Raw genomic sequence first — 25,084 nt, forward strand, 5'->3', positions numbered from 1 at the left:
TTAATGAGTCTCAAAGCCTTTGAGCACGGCCCTTCCAGACATAAAAGGTTATGGCAGTTCTATGACAATGAAAAGGTTCTATGTCCCTGAGGACCCCTCAAGGCTCTCTAGGACACATGCCCTCCCTGCAGGTGACATGCAGAACTAGAGACACAGCCTGCCTTTTCTGCTTCTCTGAACATCTCTTCCATAGCGAGCATTCATATGCTTAATTTTTTTGGAGGTGCATTATCACTGATTTCTTCGTTGAGCCACAGTTCATACAAAGCAGGGAGACATTCTGTCCCAAAACCATGGTCCTGTAATGTGTGGATTGAAACAGACTCACTCACAGAGGCAGACACGTCCCACCGCCATAGCCTTCAAGACACAGCATCAAACAAGAGGAAATGTGGTCCATGGGCTTACGATGGCTATTACCCCACTCCTCAGCTAGGGCTTATTTTGCAGTGATATAGGGTGGGACACTCCGGCAGCTAGAATTAATTAAGAACTGTATGGGGATGCTTAAGAGCCAGCGGCAATCTGCAGAGTCCTGGAAGTTAATTAAGGGTCAGAAAAGGGTCTTGCTGCTTTCTCCAGCTCTGCCTGCTATGTGGGGACTCCGAGTTATGAAGTCTTATACGTACACTGATGTTTCCATTTCATAGTCCTGGCACTAGATGATGACCTCAAGAGAGGGCATTACTGCATGGTCATCCTTTCAAAAGGCTCACATTGAGATCATCCTTGACAGATGAGAGCATTTTCCAGGATACATCATCTTGGAAAAGGGGATTTCATAACCTTCCTAACGAGCTTGTCTGTTTAGACATGCTTTCAAAGGAGCAGTTACAAAACCACTTTGGAAAAGAAGTAAACGGACATGGATGGACGTGGAGATGATCATACTAAGGGAAGTAAGTCAGACACAGAAAGACAAATATCACATGATATCACTTAATTGTGGAATCTAAAAAAAAAAAACCAACAAAAATGAACTTATTTATAAGACAGAAACAGACTCACAGACCTAGAAAACAAACTTATGGTTACCAAAGGGGAAAGGCAGGGGGAGAGATAAATTAGGAGTTTGCGACTAAGATTTACACACTACTATATATAAAATAGATAACCAACAAGGACCTACTGTATAGCACAGGGAACTATACTCAATATCTTGTAATAACCTATAGTGGAAAAAAATTGGAAAAAGAATATATATATGTAAGTGTATATACATATATATGTACATATAACTGAATCACTTTGCTGTACACCTCAAACTAACACACCATTGTAAACCAATTTAAAAAAAAGAAGTAAACAGTGCATGTTATCTACAGAAATACATCTCTGGGTGGAAAACCAGGGCAAGAAAAAGAGTGACCACTTCAATACATAGGAGAGTTTGGGGTTACTCAGGATGTGCCAATGCCAGCATCACTGGTGAGCCCACTTCTTACTTCCTTACCCATCCACCTGAGGGTTACACTCAAGAGTTCACGAGGATGCTGTGGGCCATGGCTCCGTTCTTATCGTCAGCAGCTACACATGACTTTGCATGTACCCAAGAACTTCAGGTGAACTTATAAGCAATTACATTTCCACCAAAATGTATAACGTGATCAGGTCTTTCATTTATTTATTTTTTCATTTGCCTCTGCTCTCACTGTCTCCTGAAGCAAATCTCTCAATCAGAAGTGAAGGTGGAGGCTTAATGACATTATGTATAATTTAGTTTTCTGCAATGGGTCTCCTCACTTTCTGTTCTGCAGAAGCTTAGGAGAGCAAGGCAGTTTATCAGACTTACAAGGACACCGAAGACATATATTTCAGCTCTACCTTTTTGTCCTATGACTTCTTTCATTAGAACTGTGTCCTCGAGTTAAATTAGCTGCTGTAAAGTATTACAAATATTCAGCCTAGAAGACAGCCGATGTTTTTGTTTTTTGCGTTGCTCCCCAAATAAGAACTCTTAGGAAGCTTTGACTGTTATATAAATACTATGTTTACAAAGACTCCAGACCTTTCCTTTTCATTAGAGATTGATTTAGGTGGTTTCTTGGATTACATAGGGGGTATGTACTGAGATGCATGTAGGAGGCTGGCCAAAAAAGAACTAAAGAAAGAGTGTGTGCCACCCATTCAGAACATCATAATGAAACACTACATATTGAGAAACCAAAATCCTACTGTGCAGACATGCTTATGGTTTTCCATAGTTTTTTCCCTATCCTACTTTTTTTCCTACTAATGCGAAGTTACAGGCACAAAAAATATATTGCCTTTTCCACTTAAGTCATTGTTACCTGAAGATTCACTTACTGTGCTAGAGGCAGAAACTACTTTTTTTTTTTTTAACATCTTTATTGAAGTATAATTGCTTTACAATGGTGTGTTAGTTTCTGCTTTATAACAAAGTGAATCAGTTATACATATACGTATGTTCCCATATCTCTTCCCTCTTGCATCTCCCTCCCTCCCACCCTCCCTATCCCATCCCTCTAGGTGGTCACAAAGCACCGAGCTGATCTCCCTGTGCTATGCGGCTGCTTCCCACTAGCTATCTATTTTACATTTGGTAGTGTATATATGTCCATGACACTCTCTCACCCTGTCACACATATATATGGAATCTAAGGGAAAAAAAAAAAAAGAGGTCAGAAACTATTTTAAAAGCCGTAGCACTTCTGGCAGCCTACCTACGATATTCCGTGGACCATTTCCCAGCTCATCACGCCATGAGAACTTTAAACACACAAAGCCACACATTCACAACACACACCCCCCCACACACACAAAAGAGCACGCTTTTAAAAATCCTGGTCACTTTAAGCTTTGCCTTTACCCTGGAGGATTTTACTTAGTTAGATTTTGAAAGTTGTAAAATTGGAAGACTGACTTTTGAAATATGTTTATTTCTACATATGGAACATCGACAAAATCATTTCGATGTCTCTTTTCCACTGTTCCTTTACTCGATCACACCTATTGCACTTACTGGGAAAAACTGTTACAATGTTTAAGTGCAATATGGCATCCCGTGGGTGGCCAGGGCCAAAGGACAAATGCCCTGGCTCTCTTTAGCCTCCTTCCTCTGGCCCCTTGAGTATTAATTGGAGCAAATCTACACTTACATCTGACTCTTAACACCTTCAAATAAAGTGAAAATCGTACACACGGAATGAATAAAACAAGGTCAGTTTACAAGATGAAAGTTCTACATCAACACCATATAGTCATGTAGTCAGTAAACTTAATTTCCAACATTTCTACCGTTTCTTTATATTTTAGGAAATTGTGACCTGCCATTCATCCCAATGAGTAGAAAGTTGTCAAGCTTTCTGGGTGTCTGACGTACATAGGATCCCTGTTCCAACTGCCCAATCTTTCCTACCTCTTCACATTTTAAGGGTCAAAGTGTGGGGGAAATAGGGAGGGAGACCCTGACTCCCTGTTGTGTCCAGAAGGTGCAGCTGTCCGGGTTCAAATCCAGCAGCCGCGTGAGCTTTGTGACACGGGTAAAAGATGAACCTCCCTAAGCCTCAGTTTCCTCCTGTCCAGAGTGGGAGGGTGTGGTGAGCCTTAAATCAGATAATGTGTGGAAGGGCTTCACCCAGTGTGGCCCCTGGCTGATGCTCAACCAGTGTTAGTTGCTATTTCGACAAGAAGGTTGATTATTCCAACCTCCACCATGAAGACGCCCGCTACCTGGTTCTAATAATTTTCAAAACCATGAAATTATAATGATCGGTTGTCAAACTTGGGCACCACTGGTCTGTGCTGACACATCCTCAGACAGTCCTGTAAAAGGTCCCTCGCCCCAGACAACCACCCTGCCTACTAGGGGCTGAGCATAGGGCCGGACAGTGCGGAGACCACACCAACGGGTAGACGGCCTCGTCCTCCGAGGAGCTACAATCCAGTGGTCACAGTCACGACACAGACAGCAGAGGGTAACAGTGGTATGCAAAGAGAGGGTGAATTACGTGGTGCAGACCCTCACGTGCGGTAAAGGCCTGGAGAAATCAGGTAGGGCTTGACGGGTGGGGACGCTTCATGGAGACTGGGCTCCAAGCATAGGCAAGCGACGCCTGCAACAAAGACAGAGGCGCGGAAACGAGGGAGGAGATGCTCTGCCCCAAGTGAGGCATCTTTACCGCAGAGAAAAGGCTACAAGGAGGCGTGGGCTGCAGCTCGCTATTGGCAGTCATCACCACCCAGTGCTGTAGACACTGGGGGTTCCAAGCACAGGGGAGTGAATAATTTCAACGTGACACAGGAAATTGAAGCCTGGCGGTGGTCTAATAACTGATTCCATCAGAGACGGTGGCTCAAAGCTCTGGCAGTGATCCAAGAATGGAGGGGCCCAGTTCCAGAGCACAGGGAAAAGGTCTATTTGTATATTTACGCATATACATGGATGCACACATAGAATATCATTCCCACAACAGTCTCCTATGGGGAGACATTAACCCCTTCTTCTAAATGAGGGATTGGAGGTTTTGAGAGGCACCAGAAGGGGGCACCCAGAGCAGAGTGTGCCCTTGTGTCAGCAGCACAAGGAGGATGCCGGGACTTTTTTTATTTTTAAATGGGTGTGTCTTCACTACTATATTTAAAATAGATAACCAACAAGCACCTAGTGTATAGCACGGGGAACTCTGCTCAGTATTCTGTAATAACCTAAATGGGAAAAGAATTTGAAAAAGAACAGATACTTGTACATGTATATAACTGAATCACTTTGCTGCACGCTTGAAACTAACACAACATAGTTAATCAACTATACTCCAATATAAAATAAAAATTTTAAAAATGGGTGTGTCTTATATTTAGCAACCAGCACAGCAAAGCTGACTGAGGGAGAGCTGGATGACGCGGGGCCTGAACAGACGTAACGGGGGCCTTATTTGAAATGTCTTAAGATGTTTAGACTTTCTGCCCTTATTCATGCCTCATCTAAATGGCCAACAATTCCTTTACTTACCTGCTCTCCTATTTGCTCTTCTGCAAAGGTCCGAACACAGGAGAGTCTCTTGGAGGCATTAAAGTCTTTCCTTTTTCATTATTAGCCTCCTCATAAACCAAATGGACACATCTGAAAGCGGATGCTGTGATTTTTATCATCCATTTAATCACGATTTTTAAATCTAGTCCTAATTTTTACAGCATCACTTTCTCACAGAACATACCAGCGCAGGTTGCAGAAGAAACACATTTTCCACAGTGACTTTGGTTGAAGGAGAATCATACGTTCCGTAAATTAAGGGGAGACCCCGCTAGTGGTCCTTCAACACACGATTCCGGAATGGTGTCTGATGTCAATCAAAATCCCAATGAGCTCTGCCTTGATTAATTATGTATGCAGGCTCTTGACAATGACACTGCATGACAGAGAACTCTGACTCCTGCCTATCCTTGCTCAAAGTTTCCTAACTTTGCCCAGCAGTGGTGCCCAGGCTCTTCCCTGAAGGCTCTGAATGTCTAACAGTACTTCTGAGGGTCTTTGTGGGAAAAAGTGTTTACAGGTTTAATTATGGAACAAATGCTCAGAGGTATGTCATTCTGAAAAATGGTCTTCCGAGAGCAATGCCAGCCCAGTTCAAGCACTGATTAAATTATTTGACATAATTGCTAGTTCACAAGAATTGTGACAGCCACTACTCAATTTCTGGGGGAAAACTATTGGGGAGAGTCACATGGGAAAAGCATTGGAAAAGCAATTATGAAGAATCATTTATTTTATGGGAACACTGATGTCAAATATTGGCATTTTAAAAATAAAAAAAGCAGTAAAGTTACCTGACCAAGGCAGTAATCATGGCTAGAACTCAAACTCATAAATTAAAAAATTTTATTTAGTGCAAAAGAGATCAAATGCCATGTTCTGCAACCCACCCTACGCTCTTTAAAATGGTTAAGAGGTCAGTGGCGTTAATGAGATCTGTGACAGGCTATAAACAAAAAGTTGACAAGAAAATTGGACATCGAGATCCTAAACAAAACATAAACCACTGAAGACTCTAGGAAAGATTTACTCCCCACCAACAAGGCGTGGAGCAGCATGACAATGTGCGCCGCCCACCAGCTCCGCCCACCAGCTCCGCCCACCAGCGCCGCCCACCAGCAACACCCACCAGCTCCGCCCACCCGCTCCGCCCACCAGCTCCATCCACCAGCGCCGCCCACCAGCTCCACCCACCAGCACCACTCGATGCTCCGGTCAGTGGGAACCCTGCAGACAGTCAGAACTAACACGCAGAGGAGTTTCAAAAGGGCCAGGGAAAATGGGCAAACGACACGGGGCTTCTCAGCAAAGTACTTTTCTATCAGTTTTAAATTGTTTATCCAAGTCCATTTTCTCCTCTTTCCTGCTCACCAGACTTACAGTACAGGCTGAATTGTTTCTAAATACAGGCAGCCTTGAATTGCACATACAACTTATAAAATGACCCATCCAGACCAACTGTCAACACTGTACCTGCTGATTCCCCCCCAACCTCTGACAACTGAGGAGATGTTTTCACCGGGATGATCTTGTTTAAAAATTAGTGCTTTTACAACCTGAAAGCTCATTAACAGATGAATGGATAAAGAAGGTGTGGTCCATACATACAATGGAATACTACTCAGCCATAAAAAAGAATGAAATAATGCAATTTGCAGCAACATGGATGGACCTAGAGATTATCCTACTAAACGAAGTAAGTCAGAAAGAGAAGGACAAATACCATATGATATCACTTCTATGTGGAATCTAAAATATAACATAAATGAACTTATCCACGAAATATAAATAGACTCACAGACATAGAGAACAGACTTGTAGTTGCCAAGGGGAAGGGGGGGATAGAGGAGGGATGGACTGGGAGTTTGGGATTAGCAGATGCAAACTAGCACATATAGGATGGATAAACAACAGGGTCCTACTATATAGCACAGGGAACTATATTCAATATCCTGTGATAAAACATAATGGAAAAGACTATGGAAAAGAATATATATATATATATATAACTGAATCACTTTGCTGCACAGCAGAAACTAACACAACATTGTAAATCAACTATACTTCCATAAAATAAATTAAAAGAAGAAGAAAACACCAAAAAAAAGAAATTAGAGCTTTTATACACAGCTCCGAAGGCCCAGCAGTGGAAGGAAGAGAGGAAGAGGGATGGTGAGCCCAGGGAAGCAGGAAAGAAGAGGTGACAAAGCACAGGGAGCGGAACATACTATCCCATTTTCCAAAAGCTCTGTGATTCAGAGGGACATCGGGGCTCACGTGAATGATGAAGACCAGAGAGATCCGCGTATGAAAGGGAAATTAGACAGGGATGCTCAGTCCATCTACATGTACATCCTGTGTGGAAAGGCGATGAGCAGAACTGGGGGGTCTGCAATCAGAGGGGAGAAACACAAGGGGCTACAGCAGAAAGGATCTCTGGTAATGGGAAGGCGGTGGCCGAGAGTGACGACTGCCATCAGTAACCAATGGCATCAGTAACCAACAGCAAAGGGGGGCAGAGGCCCCACTGCACGGGAAGCACGCCACCATGGCTATTAGCCTGCAACCCTGCAGCCACTGGAACTACGTGACGACCAGGTTGAAAACATGGTTTCAGGATGTAAGAAAGATACGTGGTCTTTGGTAGGTGCCTAATTACTCCTGGAGGAGAAAACAAAAAGGGATGGTCTTAAGAATAGCAACCAAGATTTACCTATCTTTTTAATCCTAGGGTCTAGCTTTGAGAGTCCTCAGTAACATCTGCTGAATGCATGAATGAGCAAATTAAAGAAATACTACCTCGTAGATGCTACAAATCCCAGGGAATCTTTGTTCTCAGAGAATCTCCTTACCATGAGCTATTTATAGGGGAGGAAAGATATCTGAGAGGAGAAGGTTAAGCAATTAATTTAATTCTAGATTTTAAAATATGCATGCTAGGGCTTCCCCGGTGGCGCAGTGGTTGAGAGTCCGCCTGCCAATGCAGGGGACACGGGTTCGAGCCCTGGTCTGGGAAGATCCCACATGCCGCGGAGCGGCTGGGCCCGTGAGCCACAACTACTGAGCCTGCGCGTCTGGAGCCTGTGCTCCGCAACGAGAGAGGCCGCGATGGTGAGAGGCCCGCGCACCGCGATGAGGAGTGGCCCCCGCTCGCCGCAGCTGGAGAAAGCCCTCGCACAGAGATGAAGACCCAACGCGCCCAAAAATAAATAAAGAAATAAATTAAAATATGCATGCTAACATTTCTATAGTGACTAGTAAAAGAAAAAAGTGTATAATTTCCAAATTAGTAGACAGAAAAATAAAACGAGACAAAAATTTAACTAATTAAAAATAGGCAAGATGAGGTGGGGTGGGGGGAAGAAGCATAAGAAAAAGTAGAACAAACATAACTCACAAAATAAAGTGGCAGAAATGAATTCAAATAAATCAGTAATCGCAGCAAGTTAAAAATGTACTAAGTTGTAAATCAGTAGACTTTAAAGGTAAAAGCTGTAAGACTTTTAAAGGTAAAAGCTGAAATAATAAAATCCATGACATATATACACTAATATGTATAAAATGGATAACTAATAAGAATCTGCTGTATAAAAAAAAATAAAATAAAATGCAAAAATTCAAAAAAAATCCAGCTATATGCTATTTACAAGAGACACAACTAAAATAGAGAGATTGAAAATATATCCAAGAAAATACTAATTAGAAGGAAACTGGCATAGTTATATTGAAATTAGACAATATAAACTAACGACAATGATATTAGTGCCTAATGATGAAATGTTCAATTCACTTAGGAGAGACAATTCTAAACTTATATTTACCTAATAACTTAGCTTCAAAATATATGACTTCTTTTAACCTCTTTCAGTAATAGATCAAACAGACAAAAAGCTAGTAAGTATACAGAAAATTTGAACAGCAAACTTTTTAAAAAGCGTGATCTAAAGAATATACAGAACTTGGCACTCAACATTGTTGTAAAGAATACATAAAATATTTAAGAAAATTGACCATGTGGATGGCTCTAAATAATGTCCACAAATTTCAACGAATTTTCTCCAATCATCATACATTTAAGTTAGAAATCATTAATAAAAAGACAACCAAAAAATCTCCCATGCTCTGAGAAATAAAACACACACATTCATGCACTCACATGCTCTAAATAATGCATGGGTCAAAGAAGTAATTGTAATAAAAATTTAAAAATACTTAAGGATAAGAGTACTCGACTGTTACTTAGAGGGAAAATTAATACTTAAATAAATGCTTCTACTAGAAAAAAGAAAGACTGAAAATTAATGTGTTCAGCATCTTGTTTAAAAATAAGAATAGAATAAACTCAAAGAAAGTAGAAGGAAAAAAGATCAGGAATATCAGAAATTTAAAACATGCAATATGAAAGATCCACAAGGTCAAAGGCAATCTCTTTGAAACAACTAATAAAACCAACAAAATGTTGGCAAGAATAGTCAAGAAAGAAGAAGGAGAAAAGGCACAAATAAACACTATTAATGATGATAAAGGATAGATAATAAGAAAATATGAACAAATGTATACCCTTGAGTAAAAAATTAGACAAAATTCACAATTTCTATGAAGATATTCACTATAAAATTAACTCAAGAAAAACTAGAAATCCAGAATAGTCTTATAACTACTGAAAGATTCAGTAATTAAAAATTTTACCATGAGGAAAATGCCAGACCTAGCCAGTTTTGTAGGTGAGTTCTAAAGATAATTTGCAGTAGAAATTAACACAACATTGTAAAGCAATTATACTCCAATTAAAAAGTAAAAAGGTCACATCTAAAAAAAAAAAATAAAGATAACTTGAATCTCACATGATCTCTTTTAAGAGAACAGAAAGAACACAGAATGCTATCTAATTCATTTTAAAAAGCAGATATATTTTTCATTCTAAAATGAGAAAATAAAAATACAAGAAGGATCATTAAGAGACCAGTAACTCATGGACATAGATGTAAAAATCATTAGTGAACAGCCTTCAGCAATATTTAAAACATATCATGACCAAGTTAGGTTTATCCCAGGAATGAAGGGTTGGTTCAAAATTAGAATATTAACTACATTAATTAACCCACCACACTAACATGTTAAGAAAGAGAAATAAAATAATTATTTTGTATAACAATAAATGCTAAAAAAGCATTCTATCCAATTCAATATTTATCTATGGTAAACAGTATTAATAAACCAGAAATGGAAGGGAATATCCTTAAACTAATTATGACTAATTATTAGTCATTAAAAGCCTTTTCTCTGAAAATCAGGACCAAGACAATGATACTTGCCAACCTAAGTTTTATTCAGTGTTGTACTGGAGGTTCCAGTAAGCTTTATAAATAAGAAAAAATAAATGTATAAGGATTAAGAAGAAACAAAACTGTCAGTAATGAAAGTTGACATGATTTCTCCATGGAAAACTCCAGAATAATCTGCAGAGAAATGACTGAAATAAAGATTGCTGAGAAATGTTTCTGGACAAAGGAGCAATATACAAATATACATACATACACACATACGTATACACACATATATACCTGTATCTCTATATATTTATACATGTACTCTATATACTTGCAATAAAAAGAAAATGTAACTTTGAAAGATACTATTACCATAACAAATAAGTACACATAACTAAAAGATGTACAAGATTTCATGGAGAACATTTTGAAACTCTGCTGAAAAATATAAAAGAAGATCCAAATAAATAGGCATAAACCAAACTAAGACATGAAGATCCAGTATTGCCAAGAAGTCAATTTTCCCGAACTTTGTAAGTGGATCCCACGCAGTTCCAAACAAAATTACAGAGTTTTTCATGAAGCTGACTGTATAAAATGTCAACTTCATGAAATGTCCATTTTTCATGGACAAGGTGATTCTAAAATGATGGCAGCACAAAGCTTAAGGACAGCCAATACATTTTTAAAGAAGGACAAAGCAAGCATAGAAGAGGTCGTACAAGTCAGTAGGAGACATTAACACCCTAGTAAAAAAACAGGCAAAGCATATGAACAGTTCACAAAAGAAGATTTTTCACGTGGCTGGTGAACATATAAAGACATGTCCAATTTCAAATGGAGCAATAATGAGATACTCTTTTTCCACCTATCGAACTGGCAAAGATGATAAAAAAAAAAAGACTAATCCTTATTTGAGTGCTGGTATGTTGAGGTAAGCATTCTCATGGAAAGTGCTAACGGCGTGTGTGAATTGGTTCAATTTTTCTGGAAAGCAAGCTTTCAACATAATAGGTTCATAAAGAAACTTAAGCATTTTATATACTTTGAACCATTAATTCCACCTCTTGAAATCTATCTATAGAAAATAATGGAGGTAAATCCAAAGAATTATTCATAGCAGTGTTCATGGCAAAGACAAACAAGGTATGAAACGATTTATATAAAGATTCTAATGCATTAAAATATTGGATGGAAACTTACTGAAAACTGAGAGTAAGTTTAAGGGTGATTTTTATTGTCTTTTTTTTTTTTTCTTTACACTTTTCTTAAAATTTCAAATTTCTTTCAAAATTTTCTTTTTAAAAGAACATGATAAAATCGGGACTTGGAAACCTTTAAAAACATATTTTGTTACTCTGCATCCTTACAAATGGTTTTCATCATTGAAATAGAGAAAAAAATAAAAGCAAGCATCCTCTTTAGGCAGATAAATTATGTTAACTGGATTTATAGTATATTCTCTTCATGTTTCAAGAAGTAAGCTTAAAATACACTTAGTAATCAGCCAAGTAAAATATTTTGGCCATAAAATTGTCAAGGAACTCAAATGCATAATTACCTAAAGCACATAAATACAATACATATAAAAACATATGCTAGACGTTTATAATTACACTGAATGCATTATAATTATTCAGTATCTCTTGTATAATTTCCCTGAAGTAAACAGATGAAAGGTTTTCCATGTGTCCCTAAAGGGCAACAATGGAAGATAAAGGGAGTGAAGAAGTTTTTAAAAATTTCGAAGATGCTGAATAATAGGTGAAGCCCATTGAGGACATAAAGCTACTTTTCTTTCAGAAGAAGTTGGAAAAGTCAGCATGTTCTCTTTCTTTTCAGAGACAGGACAGGTCAAAAAGGCTATGGCCTCTGATTCAATATTATTTTGGTCTGAATAAGACATGTAACAATAATGTGGATTTATATAATATAAAATGTGAAAGAAATTAATTCCAAACTTTTAATCCATATATTTCCTTATTATTCACAGATCCTTACAAACGGGGACAGTGGGGATTAGAGATGGAATGGAACTCTGATCACAGACACCTTTCAGACACGGTGAGGACTTTATACAAAAATGTACTAATGTCACTACTGCACTCTCTCCACTTGGCCTTCCCAGTGTTTTGGAGATGAGGTGGGAGTTAGAAGTGAGAGTGGGAAGAGGTTGAAACGGGGAAAAGAGAGGAGGAAAAAAGAGGAAGGGCACATCAGGACAGAAACTCCCTCATTCAGAAATCCTGAATAAACTCAAAACTGGCAAGAGGGGGCCAAAGAACTGCCCGCGGGTCCCAAGTGATGGCCCTCTACACACCAGTGACCGCCAGGCTTCAGTTCTCAGGCAGCTGGTCAGGGCTGCCCACTGGAGAACATTCCATCCATGGAGGTACATCAACCAAAAAACATCCCATCCATGGAGAAGCATGAACCAAAAAACATCCCGTCCATGGAGATGTGTCAACCAAACTGGGAGTCCAACATCACCAAGGTGACAGCTCGACTAATGATACAGAGACTCTAGGAAGTGCTTGGTCTTCGGAACTGACCCACTCGCTTCAAGGGAGGTGAGTGGTTCGCTCAAGGGTCTAGGGTTAGGGTCTCAGAGAGACTCTTCAGTGACGTGACAGGTCAAAGACTTGGGATCCAGTCTTCTCATGGCCAATCCACTGTCCTTTCTACTTCCCAGCACTGTTCTTTGAAAAAGAATAATTGCCTTTTCAACTGGTTATTTTTTGCATCATTTAGTCGAAGCTGAGACGTGTTATCTTGGTCCTGCCTGGAGGTCAGAGATCCAGTTCACAAGGTTGTTACCATTGTGTTGAATCACCTCATTGAAAAAAGATGCAACCTCTTCCAGAATGTCTTCCAGAGAGGATCTCTGAGAAAACTTTCAGCTTTCACACACAACTCGCGTCTACACTTCCTCTTCTCCCTCCCTCTACTGGGTTGGCTGGCAGTCGTGCAGCAATCCAGGGAGACAGCCTATGGGATCTATGCCTCTCAAGAGCAGCAGCTTGATTTTAGCTTATACGTGGTCCTAGTGGGTTTCCGACGAGCCAGGCTGGCTGATATTCGCAGAATAATTTCCCTGCATTTCTTGACAAGGAAAAGCCAGAGCAGGAGCAATGTCGGAGTGACCGCGCTCTTGGAGCTGAGATGCTGAGCAAGTTTAAGGGGCAGCATCTGCTGATACTGAGATGCTGAAACAAACCAGAGTTGGCGCTGTCAGCGGGGCCCCTGGGGCTGGCTCTGTCCTCTGCCAAAGGACAGAACACTTCAAAGCAGATAGAACTGCACAGAGTAAAACAACGCTCCTGCCATGAAATCACAAGTCAAATCAATAAAACCCAAGGTTAACTTCTGTAGGTCTGTGTTTCGTGGTGTTCCATGAAGAAGTTATGTGGTGTAGTGGAAAACAACGTGGCCTTTGGAGTCAACAGGTTATAGAGTAAATCCCACCACTCCAAAGTGGGATGACCTTGGGCAAATGACTTACATTCTGAGTCATTCCCTCATCTGTAAAATGGGTATGATAACAGTGTAGGAGCACTGTGGTTAGAAATATCTATGTGTGTCTCTCTCTATCTGTGTGTGTATCTTTGTAGAGTGCTACCACATTAGGGTTAGGGCTAGACCAATGTAGGTCTAACCATCAACATCATCATCATCATTCTAGGAACCAAGCAAGATTTCATGAAAAATCCACCCCTCAAAACCTTGCTCCCCCTGAAAATACGTTCATGATAACACGAATTACCTTTATGAGCTTTGAATCTGTGTATGATGACATACAGTTTCTCTCTTGCAACAGTCACGTTTTGAAATGCATTGAAGTCACTAGATATTTCTACATTATTTCTATTAGGGATTAAAAAAGAAATGAAAGCAAATATGGGATAAAAATATTTACCCTAATTTTTTTAAACATATGGTTGGCATTCAGTGAGTAAAAATGATCAGATGGAACCATGCCATTCTTCCCATTTTTCAGTGACGGGTATTGGTTAGGTTCAAGTCGGTCAGCACAGTTTTTCCTGGTTGGACATTGCTAATCCACTTGCTCCTACGTGATGATGTGTACCATTCTGAGTGTGTATTTGTAATTAGTTCTATCCATCTTTAATTTCATCTCCCCTTCTAGGGGTGTATGTGTTGAAATACACAGAAATCAATTCAACAAATGTAAAGTAACATATTTAGCAGTGTTTCTCAAATATGTATTGGATAATCAATTAATATACACTTTACCATATTATCAGTTAATACATTGCCCACGGTATTATTATTGCCCACTATGTTATTCTAATGCAGAGCTATGAGACCGTGGACGGCCTGGTGTCTGGTAACATCCATGTTGGGTCTGAAGGGAGCTGGCAGGTGAAGGAGGAGCTGGGAGTCACTCCGGGCAGAAACCACGATGTGGAGCACAGCCCAGAGACAGCGAGGTGCTGAGGGTGTGAAAGGTGCAGGGGCGGATCCACAGGAGCTGGGCCCTGAGGCACGTGGCGGGAAGCTGCCGTGGTTACAGCGACAGTCTGGAGCAGGCCCAGGGCCGCGTCCCGGAGGACTGAGCACTCCCTGCTAAGGAGGGGCCTAATTTTGCAAAGAATCCAGAGCAGATGTTTTAGCATCACATGTGATAATATCTGTGTTTCCCAAAGAAAACTGGTTGCAGAGTGGAGGGTAGATGTGAAGGGGGAGAGTAAATGTCGGGGAGAGTTACAAGGGGGTGGGCAAGAGATGAGGGCGGCCGGTGGGCTGGGAGAGGAAGGGATGGAATTGGAAACGGCGGGAGGGGAGGCGGATAGGACTTGGGAGGTGCTGAGGGGAGGTCGGGGGGAGGGGCAATACCAGTGTGCTGCAGCCAGCTGGACCAGGTTAGCAGCCGGTGACAGCATCCAGCTGATACCAGAGACACACGAGGTCGGCAGGTGTGGGATACAGGCATCCCGACAGTCCCTTCTGGGCCAGGTCCTGTGACTAATGGCATCCGACACTAAAAGCATGTTAACAAGTGGGGAAAGCGCCTAACTCCTCCCGGGGGAGATAAAGACAGTTCTAATGACCAGCTTCAAAATGGAAACCAGACGGTAAACTAGAACTACTCCAAACAAACTGGAAAAGGTCCACCACCATGAACTCAAATCAGAGGGAGGAACAGAGAGTCGTGGGAAATAACAATTTTTAACTAAATTTTCCAAAGTTTTCTGAGTCCAGGATATTATCAGGGGTGTAGGCAAAAGGAAACTGGATTAAAAAAATCAGCTAGGGCTTCCCTGGTGGCGCAGAGGTTGAGCGTCAGCTTGCCAATGCAGGGGACGTGGGTTCGAGCCCTGCTCTGGGAAGATCCCACATGCTGCGGAGCAACTAGATCCGTGAGCCACAACTACTGAGCTCTGCGCGTCTGGAGCCTGTGCTCCGCAACAACAGAGGCCGAGATAGAGAGAGGCCCACGCACTGCGATGAAGAGCGGCCCCCGCTTGCCGCAACTAGAGAAAGCCCTTGCACAGAAACGAAGACCCAACACAGCTAAAAATAAATAAAAAATAAAAATAAAGGAATTCCTTAAAAAAAAAAAAAAAATCAGCTAACACATAAGAGGTCCTGAAAGCAAGCATGACAAAATGGACCACGCGACAAATAAAAGACACTTCTATATTCGTAGTTTAGTGAAAAATCTACCGAGTATTCACAGTAAAAATCAACCGTCTCTGTTGCGTTATTTAAAATACGCAGAGATTTTCATCTACTAAGAAAGTGTTCATGAACACATACACTTGACTTGCCCCAAACAGCTTGAAGCAGCCTCAAAATTTCACATAGAAGTTTTTATCATTTTCTCATGGACCTGGCTCAGCATCACCGTAATAATTAAAGGAAAAAAAAATGTCAAAACTTACTTGGCTGCGGAAGCCATTGGAGGCGCAGCTGTTGTGATTCTTAATGTATTTGCAGAGCTTGCCAAGGCTCCCCCATGTCCCCATCCTTGGCTTTCAATGGTTTTGTTTTGTTTATTTTGTGTCCTGTGGGACAGAAAATAACCTGCACTGATTGTGGCAATTGATGGACTCAGCTGGTGCCTCAGAATATGAAGCGGGAACTGAAAAGCACATCTGAAGAGTGTGCGGGCTGGAGGTGAGCGGAAGGGGGTCCCTCCACGCTGGACCACCCACGAGCACGGGCCAGCTGTGTTGGCAATGGTTCCAGCAGGTAAGAACACAAAGCACCTCTCATGCCACCTGCCTCGGCCTCTGTTTTCAAAACCCAGCAAAGGGGCCGCTGGGCACTATTCTTAGAATTTTTCTAGAGGTACCTGCCCGCTAGCCCCGCACGGGGGAGGGACCAGGCACAGGGCGCCCTTCTCCCCAGCGGCACTGCCGCCCACCTGGGGATGCTGGCCTGTCTTCCCAGCTGTCTAAGGGCATCTCATCAGGAATTAGAACTGCAGCCTCCATGGGGAGGAGGTGATTTTTCAGGGAGTGGTTTTCTCTATTTAGTTTTCACTGGCTTCCCTGAGGTGGGGGGCAAGTAAATTAAACAAACAAACAAACAAACAAAAAACAAACCGAAATGAAACTCAGATTTGGAGGGCAAGTGAGACTTTCTTTTGCTAAGACGATTCCTTCTTAGCTCACCACACTTTGTCAAATACAGACAAAGCCATCCAATATAACATTGTGCTTACATTGAACAAAAACAGTTGTTTTACTTAGAAAGCAGGGGGAAGGATGAGAGGGGAAAATATACAATCCATACATTTTAATAAGATCTACAAGGAGCTACTAGGAGTTAGACATGTTTAAAAAAACTCCAGGTTCCTTGGAAAAACGCATAGGTTGTACTTAAGCCTGAAGATCTTGGCATAAAGCCTCCAATTCCCCAATTTAAACTGAGCTAAAAACCAGTCTCCATGTTCAATTATAAAATTAATCATCCGTGTTTGTGCCCTAGAGAAACACACAGGATAAAAGTAGGTGGGGTCAGGATAATGCTTTTCTAAATAATTTTAGACATATATGTACACACACACATAGTTTTTTGACAAGTAGCTGCCACGAGTTACTTAGGTTTATACATTTCAGATCTAGTAACTGGAAAATAAATGTTTGTGCCCCAGAGCAATATTAATTATTAGCTAATAAAATAGTACCATCAGTGTTTTTCAGGAGGTCCTATGTGGGAGTAGTTTTAAATTGCTGTCCTTCCTTTATCTTAATTTTACAACGATAGCAACATACACTCTTTCAGAACTGCACAACTATTTTCCTACTTCAGGTTAATGTTTTTCTGCTTGGATCCCGGAAGACAATTAGGATCAGTTCAAAAATCCAGGACCAAAGAAGACCTTTTGGGGATGACAGAGGGGCAGGAATTCACTCTCCAACTGTGCAGGGTCACCCCTGAGGCTGGGACCCTCTCCATCGCACTCAGGTAGCAGGGAGCAGCTCCCACATCTAGGGCAGGGCCTACTGGCTCAGGGCAGAGCTGGAGAATCTTCCTTTTCATTCCAGGTGATAAAGGCCCAGGAGTCTGCAGGGGCGGCTGCTCAGGCCTCCACTGTTTCCTGAGTGCAGCTGTCTCCTTTCTCCACTTCTGGTAAACCCACGGATCTTCTCCAAGGGCTGAGCACAGACTGATCTTTGCTTTTTGGAAGAAAGAATCAGCTCCTCTTTTGTAGCAATGTAAACAAACTTGCCCTTTCCGCTGGGTCTTTCTCCTGAGATTCCCAAACCAGTCTCTGCTGACAACATGCCATTTTCTGTTCAATTCAGCCTGTTTACTTTTTTATTGTGATTCATGTCTGAGTTTCTTCTGAATCAAATTATTGCATTTCCCTGGTGAGAGATGCCATATGACGATCTTGTTAGAACAAAAAACAAAAACAAACAAAAAAAAGTCTGCACTCAGTGCTGCTGTCTTATCCCTAGCATGTTTTCCCTCTGGTTTGGACACACTTCTGTCGGCTACTTGAGCAGTAAGGAACCCTTCCAGGGTTAAGGCCAGCTTTCAGACATCTCTGTCTTGGAAAAGATAAAGACGAATTTGTTGAAACAGTGTCAACAGAGAGAAAGTCACCATTTCAAAAGTATTTTACAGTCTAAGTGGCTGGTGTTTCCCAACGTACATGGATTGAAGAAAACCGACTGATTGGGTGATTGTGCTGAGTCACGGAGGCAACCTGAGGCTTTCCTGATGGTTTCCCCCAAGAAATGCTTCCGAATTGAAGTAATTCATCGCTTCAACAAATCTGGAAGCCAAGCACGGCATTGCAATTTTTTGCATGGGGAGAAAGGGATGTAGTTCATACTACTCTTTTCCAGTAAATACATTTTCCATCTCCCCTTTACTTTTTGGGTGTGGATTATTATCTTTCAAGCAGTTCCTGTGTGCTGCGTACAACAGCATTTAAAATTAAGCTGTTTGTATTAACAGATCTCCCTCCAGGTGCAGGAATGAGACGCATGCGTTACCTGAATTCTTCTTCTCTTCCCACGGTGGCCAGAATGATGTCTAAGCTTCTGGGTGGGACACACGTGGTCCTTCACGACAGCGCCCTGACTGCCCACGTTCTCTTGCTTCCGTGTCAACCTGGAATCCCACTCTTTTGCCTTCCCCTGGCCGACTCCAACACATCCTTCAAGGAAAAAGTCATCCTTGCCCAGACTTGCACCCCAAGCCTTCAAAGTACTAACGCAAATCTCTCTTGTGAGGTTTCATGAGAGGTGCTAAAACCACCCCATGACTGCTTCCTCCTGCAGAGGGAGACTCCTGAGGGCAGGACACTCGGTGTCCTCCATGTCCCCAGCACCCAGACGTGTCACATTCACCCCACGTGCTTGGTATTCTCCAGTGAAACTAACAAGCGCAGCTTAAGGTAAGCTTTGCCCCAAATCCGACCTTGCAAAGACACTCATAGAACCATTGTTTAAAAGATAGTATTCTGTGGTCTGTAGCTACGCCAATCCTTAGGACTTTTCTAACTTAGATATGAAAATACTGTTTCAACAATAAAAGTTGACAGCATATGCTTTTAAATATTAACTGAGTTTCATATACGCAGTGAGTAGTTTTTAGTATAAGTATGTCCCATGCACTATTTGGGACATACTTATACTAAAGAATTATTCTGTTTATCTGAAGTTCAGTTTTAACTGAGCAAACTATATTTTATCTGGTAAACTGTAAAAAAGAAAAAAGAATAAGTTACAGGGATGTAATATTCAGCACAGGGAATACAGTCAATAATATTATAATAACTTTGACGGGTAATCTATAAAAATATCAAATCACCATGTTGTACACCTGAAACCAATATAGTATTGTAAGTCAACTATACGCCAATATTTTAAAAAAGAAAAAAAGATTTAACTTATTTTCTCAGTTCTCAAACTCTTTGTCCACAGAGTCAAACCTACCTATCTATTTAAGTTACTTTTTAATGGCAAGTTTTGATGATACACGGTAAGTGAACTATCTATCCAGAGTGTGAACACAGGAGAGGTACTGAAATTGTAACTGACACAGTTTCCCTGTAAAGACCACGGGGTGAATGCCCTGCCTTGGATCCTATTGTAAATTAGTCCTTTCCTCTTTTATTAGCTAAAGCTGCCACTGAATATCAGATTCAGTTCTAGTACTTATGATGCATTGAGTCAAGCCTCACAATACTCTTATGAGGTTGATACTACAGTTATCCCATTTTACAGATGGGGAAACTGAGGCCCAGGAGGTTAGACAGCTTGGCCCAGGCTGAGCTGGAATACCCACAGTCTGGTACCAGAGCCTCTTCCCAAACCACGGCCTCTTACCGTCTGATCCTCGAGCTTCACACGACACCAGGCAGCCACACACTCCTGACTTTTGGTGCGGGTTTGAGGGAAGGATGCAGACTTCACAGCAAGATTCAAAGAGGTGCGTTTGGTTAGAGTTCTACAAGCCAAATTGGGCTTTAAAACATAACTGCTTAAGGATGTTTCCAGATTCACACTGGAATAAAAATCCCCTGGGATTTTTCTCTAAGGAAAGTCGAGCAGGATAACGGCAGCTGGGGTTTGCCGCTGCCCCATTAATCCCCATAAGCTTGGCTGTGCCTCCAGGGAAGATGTGGGCATGTAATTCAGCCATGTGCAGGCAAGGATGGCGAGGGAGAGGGAGGACTTCGGGATGTAGCTGAGAAACTGAGCAGGTGTTCCCTTCTCCCTGCGGCCACTCTACAAATTTACCCTTGTGCCAGCATCACTTCTCATGTCCCGTTTACTCTGTCCCACCACGGTCCTCCCGCCCACATCCGCACCCTGCCCCCAGGAGGGGGGTACTTAATAACCTGAAAATTACTGAGTGCTAGGATTATTCCTAACAGAACTTTCCATCTCATATTTCTCCCAATAGCACGTTCCTATTTGTTCCTGCTTTCCTCTCTAGTATTTGCTCTTTTTTCTTTTTTTTCCTTCCTTCTTTTAAAAAAAGCTGATAATGATTTTGGCATTGAAAAGTTTTTACTCCCCCCCTCCTCAGTTTTATTGAGATATAACTGACATATAACATTGTATAACTTTAGGGTGTATAATGTGATGATTGGATACCTGTATATGTTAGTTTTAAATAGTTGTCTCTGGGGTGTGGAGAAAAGGGAGCCCTCCTACACTGTTGGTGTGAATGTTAAGTTGGTGCAGCCACTATGGAAAACAGTATAGAGGTTCCTCAAAAAGCTAAAAATAAGAGTTGCCACATGATCCAGCAATCCAACTCCTGGGCATATATCCAGACAAAACTATAATTTGAAAAGATACATGCACCCCTTTGTTCAAGGCAGCATTATTTACAATAGCTAAGACATGGAAACAACCTAAATGTCCATCGACAGATGAATGGATAAGATGTGGTACATATATACAATGGAATACTACTCAGCCATAAAAAATAATGAAATAATGCTATTTGCAGAACATGGATGCAACTAGAGATTATCATACTAAGTGAAGTAAGTCAGGTAGAGAAAGACAAATACCATATGATATCACTTATATGTGGAATCTAAAATAAGACACAAATGAATGTATCTATGAAACAGAAACAGACTCACAGACAGAGAGAACAGACTTGTGGTTGCCAAGGGGGAGGGGAGATGGGGGAGTGAAGGAATAGGAGTTTGGGATTAGCAGAGGCAAACTGTTATATATAGAATGGATAAACAACAAGGTCCTACTGTATAGCACAGGGAACTATATTCAATATCCTGTGATAAACCATAATGGAAAAGAATATGAAAAAATATGAATATATATGTATAACTGAATAACTTTGCTGTACAGCAGAAATTAACACAACATTGTAAATCAACTATACTTCAATAAAATAAATTAAAAAAAGAAACAGTCTTCTCTGACCCACTGAAAAGCTAGCATGGGAAAAAGAGTTTTTTGAACTGTAATTAATACAACATTTTATTGCAGAGTATAACAACTCTTAATCATCAATTATAACACACTTAAGATGAGTATACACTGTTTCAGTTTGCACTTATAAATCATATTTCTTCAGGAGATGTGAATCGGAACTGATTTTCTGCATACTTTCAAATACGCATCATCTATGGTGTGTTATTGGAAGTCCTAAGGTAGGTATTTTAAAATAGTCCATGCAAAATTGAACTCAGGTTATTTTATGAATTGTTATTTGAGCCTATAACTAATCGCTTTGACATTAACATGTTTAATAAACATTAGAGCAATACTGCATTCAGAAGATTGGATAGAACTAAAGACACCGTCTGTATTCATTAGGCTTATATTTTCTCAATAATCTAATTTTGTCTTTCATAAGATATTAATGCTTTTGGAAGTCTTGTTCTTAATCCTATTAATTCCTAAGCCAGCCTTTTAAAGTGCAGGAGGAAATATGCAAAGGCAGTCAGTTTCACTGAATTATGAATTAAATCACTAAAGGCATACCTAAGAATTTCAGGATGGCTAAAATGCAGAACTTCATCTGGAAATATTTTCTGGACTTAAATCAAACCCTTGGGCCCTGGTTTGTGTTTGTTTTCTTGGCTTTGGAGTCTTTTGAACTGTGGTCGTTGGTAATACGTGAGGACACACGTGTCAGCAGAGCAAAGTGTGTCTGTGTATTTGCCTGCGTTGAACAAAGACCTGGCCTTCAAAGAAGCAGAGCAGTGGTGGGGCTCTGACTGCTGTAATGAGCCTTGGACAATTAAGCTAAACCCAAGATAATGAAGCATCTGGGGCATAAAACTCAGGCATCATGAGGGCCCCCCAAGAGGAGAAAGAAGCAGAGTTTGAACGTCGAAGGATAGGGAGGTGGTAGAAACTGATTTTAAAAATACTCTAATTCCAGACAAGATGTTTTACAAGTAGGAGCTAGTCAGGTAGATGCAGTACCAGAAACACGTTCTTAGATTTAAGCCATGTGGCTTTCTAATCCTATTTTTACTGTAAGCATGCTGCTACTTTATCTTCACCAATGATTGTGAATTAATTTTACTTAATAAGGTAACAGAGAAATCCAAGCTCCTTCCTTCTCCCCCCTCACCACACATACACACACACACACACACACACACACACACTCAGTGAAGGTGTGCTCTTTTGAACCAGACTCTTCAAATCAATTAATTCTCTTCAGTTCGGGAAAGACTTTCCAACAGAATTAGGCTGAGGACAGAGGCTGTGAAAGGGGTGAGTCCTACATTTATATATGGTGCCAGAGTATATATCGCTGTTCCTGGAAAGGCCCCCAAGGGCTGCCTGCACTGGATCCCAGGACAGCGACCTGCTCCCTGGGCTGGCGGGACGGTGACAGCTGTCACTGCCATGACACTAGCCGGTCCCTCTACTGCCATCTCATCTCCATGCAAGACGTTGCTGGTTGGCCTACAACTGTTCTAGGTGGACAGCTTCTTCCTGAGATAACCCTCAAAATTATTGGGATTTAACATCAGACTTTATTATAGGAAAAGCCAGGAAAGGTGACGAGGAATGGGGAAGAGAGCCTGGCAGGCCTCTGTTTTCATGGCGTATTTATGCAGAATAAAGAAAAAGGTGAAGAAGTATTTCTCCTCTTTTCATTTAAGGTAGGACATCCCCCCGGTGGCTAAGTCTCACGGCTGGATGGAAGTGGATCCAGGGATGAAACAGCTGGTCCCTTCCTGGCGGCCTTGTGGGCCCCACCGGCTAGGGGAGATGTCGCACAGCCCCAGTGCCGCGCCCAGGCGGGCGGAGGGGGAGCCCAGGTGCGGGGCGCGTGCTCACCTCGTACTCCTCCTTGAAGCCGTAGCCCTCTGCGCACTTCATCTGCGTGATGTGCTGAAGCAGGTCGGCCACCCGGATGGCAGGGTGCAGCTGCCCCGTCTGGTAGGGCACGTCGGCCGGTTCGCGCTTCTTGTACGTGTGGGGCTGCACCAAGCTGCTGGTGTCACTGGCCATCGTGTGCGTCTCGTCTGGGAAAAGAAGGCCGTGGAAAAAGTGAGGGGAACCAGCAGCTACACCGGGGTCGCCGAGAATCTAAGCGGCTGCTGACATCCCCTCAACCTACGGCTGCCACGATCCCCGTGATGGCTCAGCAAAAAAGAAAAGTTAAGTGTCTAGAGATTTCAGTGGGGTTGGCAATACTAGTAGGGATGCGGCAGGAATCTTTGTTTTTACAAAGCAGTCCAAACGATCTCTTGCTTTCCCAAAGCTAGTTGGTAAGAATCCTTTAGCCTTCGGGGGCTCAAGTTCATCGAAGTTTCGGTCTGAAACTTCATCAAGGCCTGGTGAAAAACCAGTCTTGTGTTCTTCTGAAGATTTGTGAACTAGTTGGTATGATGATGGAAATCAACTCTGTATGAATGTTCTGTGAGCAAAGAAAAAGTGCACAAGATGGGTTGGCTTACAAAGCTAGCAATGAAAACGTGGACATGATACATGAGATCCAAGATAACTGGGGGGGCGGGAGGGGGAGAGAAAGGAACCTGGTTGGATGAGTCACTTCGCATGCTCCAGGATCAGAAAGCTGGACAGAATACGGTGGGCCAACGCAGCACTCATGGGATGATCTACAGGAGCTAACATGCAGGCCAACGCACAGCAGAACCAGCTGGCTTTGTTCTACAGAGAAGACACCACCCCCCCCATTCCCTCCACACCTTCTCCATGGGGCGGGCGCATGGGGGAACTTACCATTTATAGGCACTTTTAAGAAGATACATATCAGGAGAAAAGAGGAGGAGAAAAAGGAAACAGGGCATAAGCAATAGTACTGCGTGAATAAGTACAGGTAGTTTTTATTTTGTGTTTTAATTTTACAGTTAAGTTTTCTATTCATAGGTGGTCAGAGGGCAAAGCCTCATTTCTCCCATCACCTTAGGATGGAGGTGTTTAATTTAAGCACTCAGTAAGAAAAGGAGGTTAAAATAGTATCATAATCGCTTTTCATCCCCCATGAACCAAGTAATGACTAAATAAGTCTTAGTTGTACTCCATACATTTTCTCACTTAAATTTCTTGAACAAGTCAACCAAATTGTATTACAAAATTAATGTCAGAATTTGGTCAAATAAGCCTAAAGAGGCTATATTTTAATGGAAGACTCCTAGTAAATTAGATCAATGAACTGCAGAAATTGTAGCTATTGAAAAATGTCTTATGCAGGAAGGTGCTATTAGGTTAAGAGTTCCACATTCTACAGGTAAACTCATTATAATGCTGAATCCCCTCAGCCGTTTTACAACTGAGGGTCTGTCTCATCAAAATATAATGAGAAAGTCACTTAAAATGAGAACATTAAATCAAAATTGATTTCAGGCATAAAGAGTGAA

General features: G+C 41.6%; 1 protein-coding gene across 4 annotated transcripts in view; it reads right to left on the reverse strand.

Annotated features, from left to right (window-relative positions):
• The window catches only part of PTPRM (protein tyrosine phosphatase receptor type M), a 747,478-nt gene that overhangs the window by 118,903 nt on the left and 603,491 nt on the right, over nt 1-25,084 (reverse strand). For all 4 annotated transcript variants that reach the window (XM_059894848.1, XM_059894849.1, XM_059894847.1 and 1 more), the window contains one exon: nt 23,538-23,725. In XM_059894848.1, the coding sequence (XP_059750831.1) occupies nt 23,538-23,725 (188 nt within the window). The remainder of the gene's footprint in view (nt 1-23,537; nt 23,726-25,084) is intronic.

Source organism: Balaenoptera ricei, chromosome 14 (assembly GCF_028023285.1).
Source record: "Balaenoptera ricei isolate mBalRic1 chromosome 14, mBalRic1.hap2, whole genome shotgun sequence".
Lineage (NCBI taxonomy): Eukaryota > Metazoa > Chordata > Mammalia > Artiodactyla > Balaenopteridae > Balaenoptera > Balaenoptera ricei.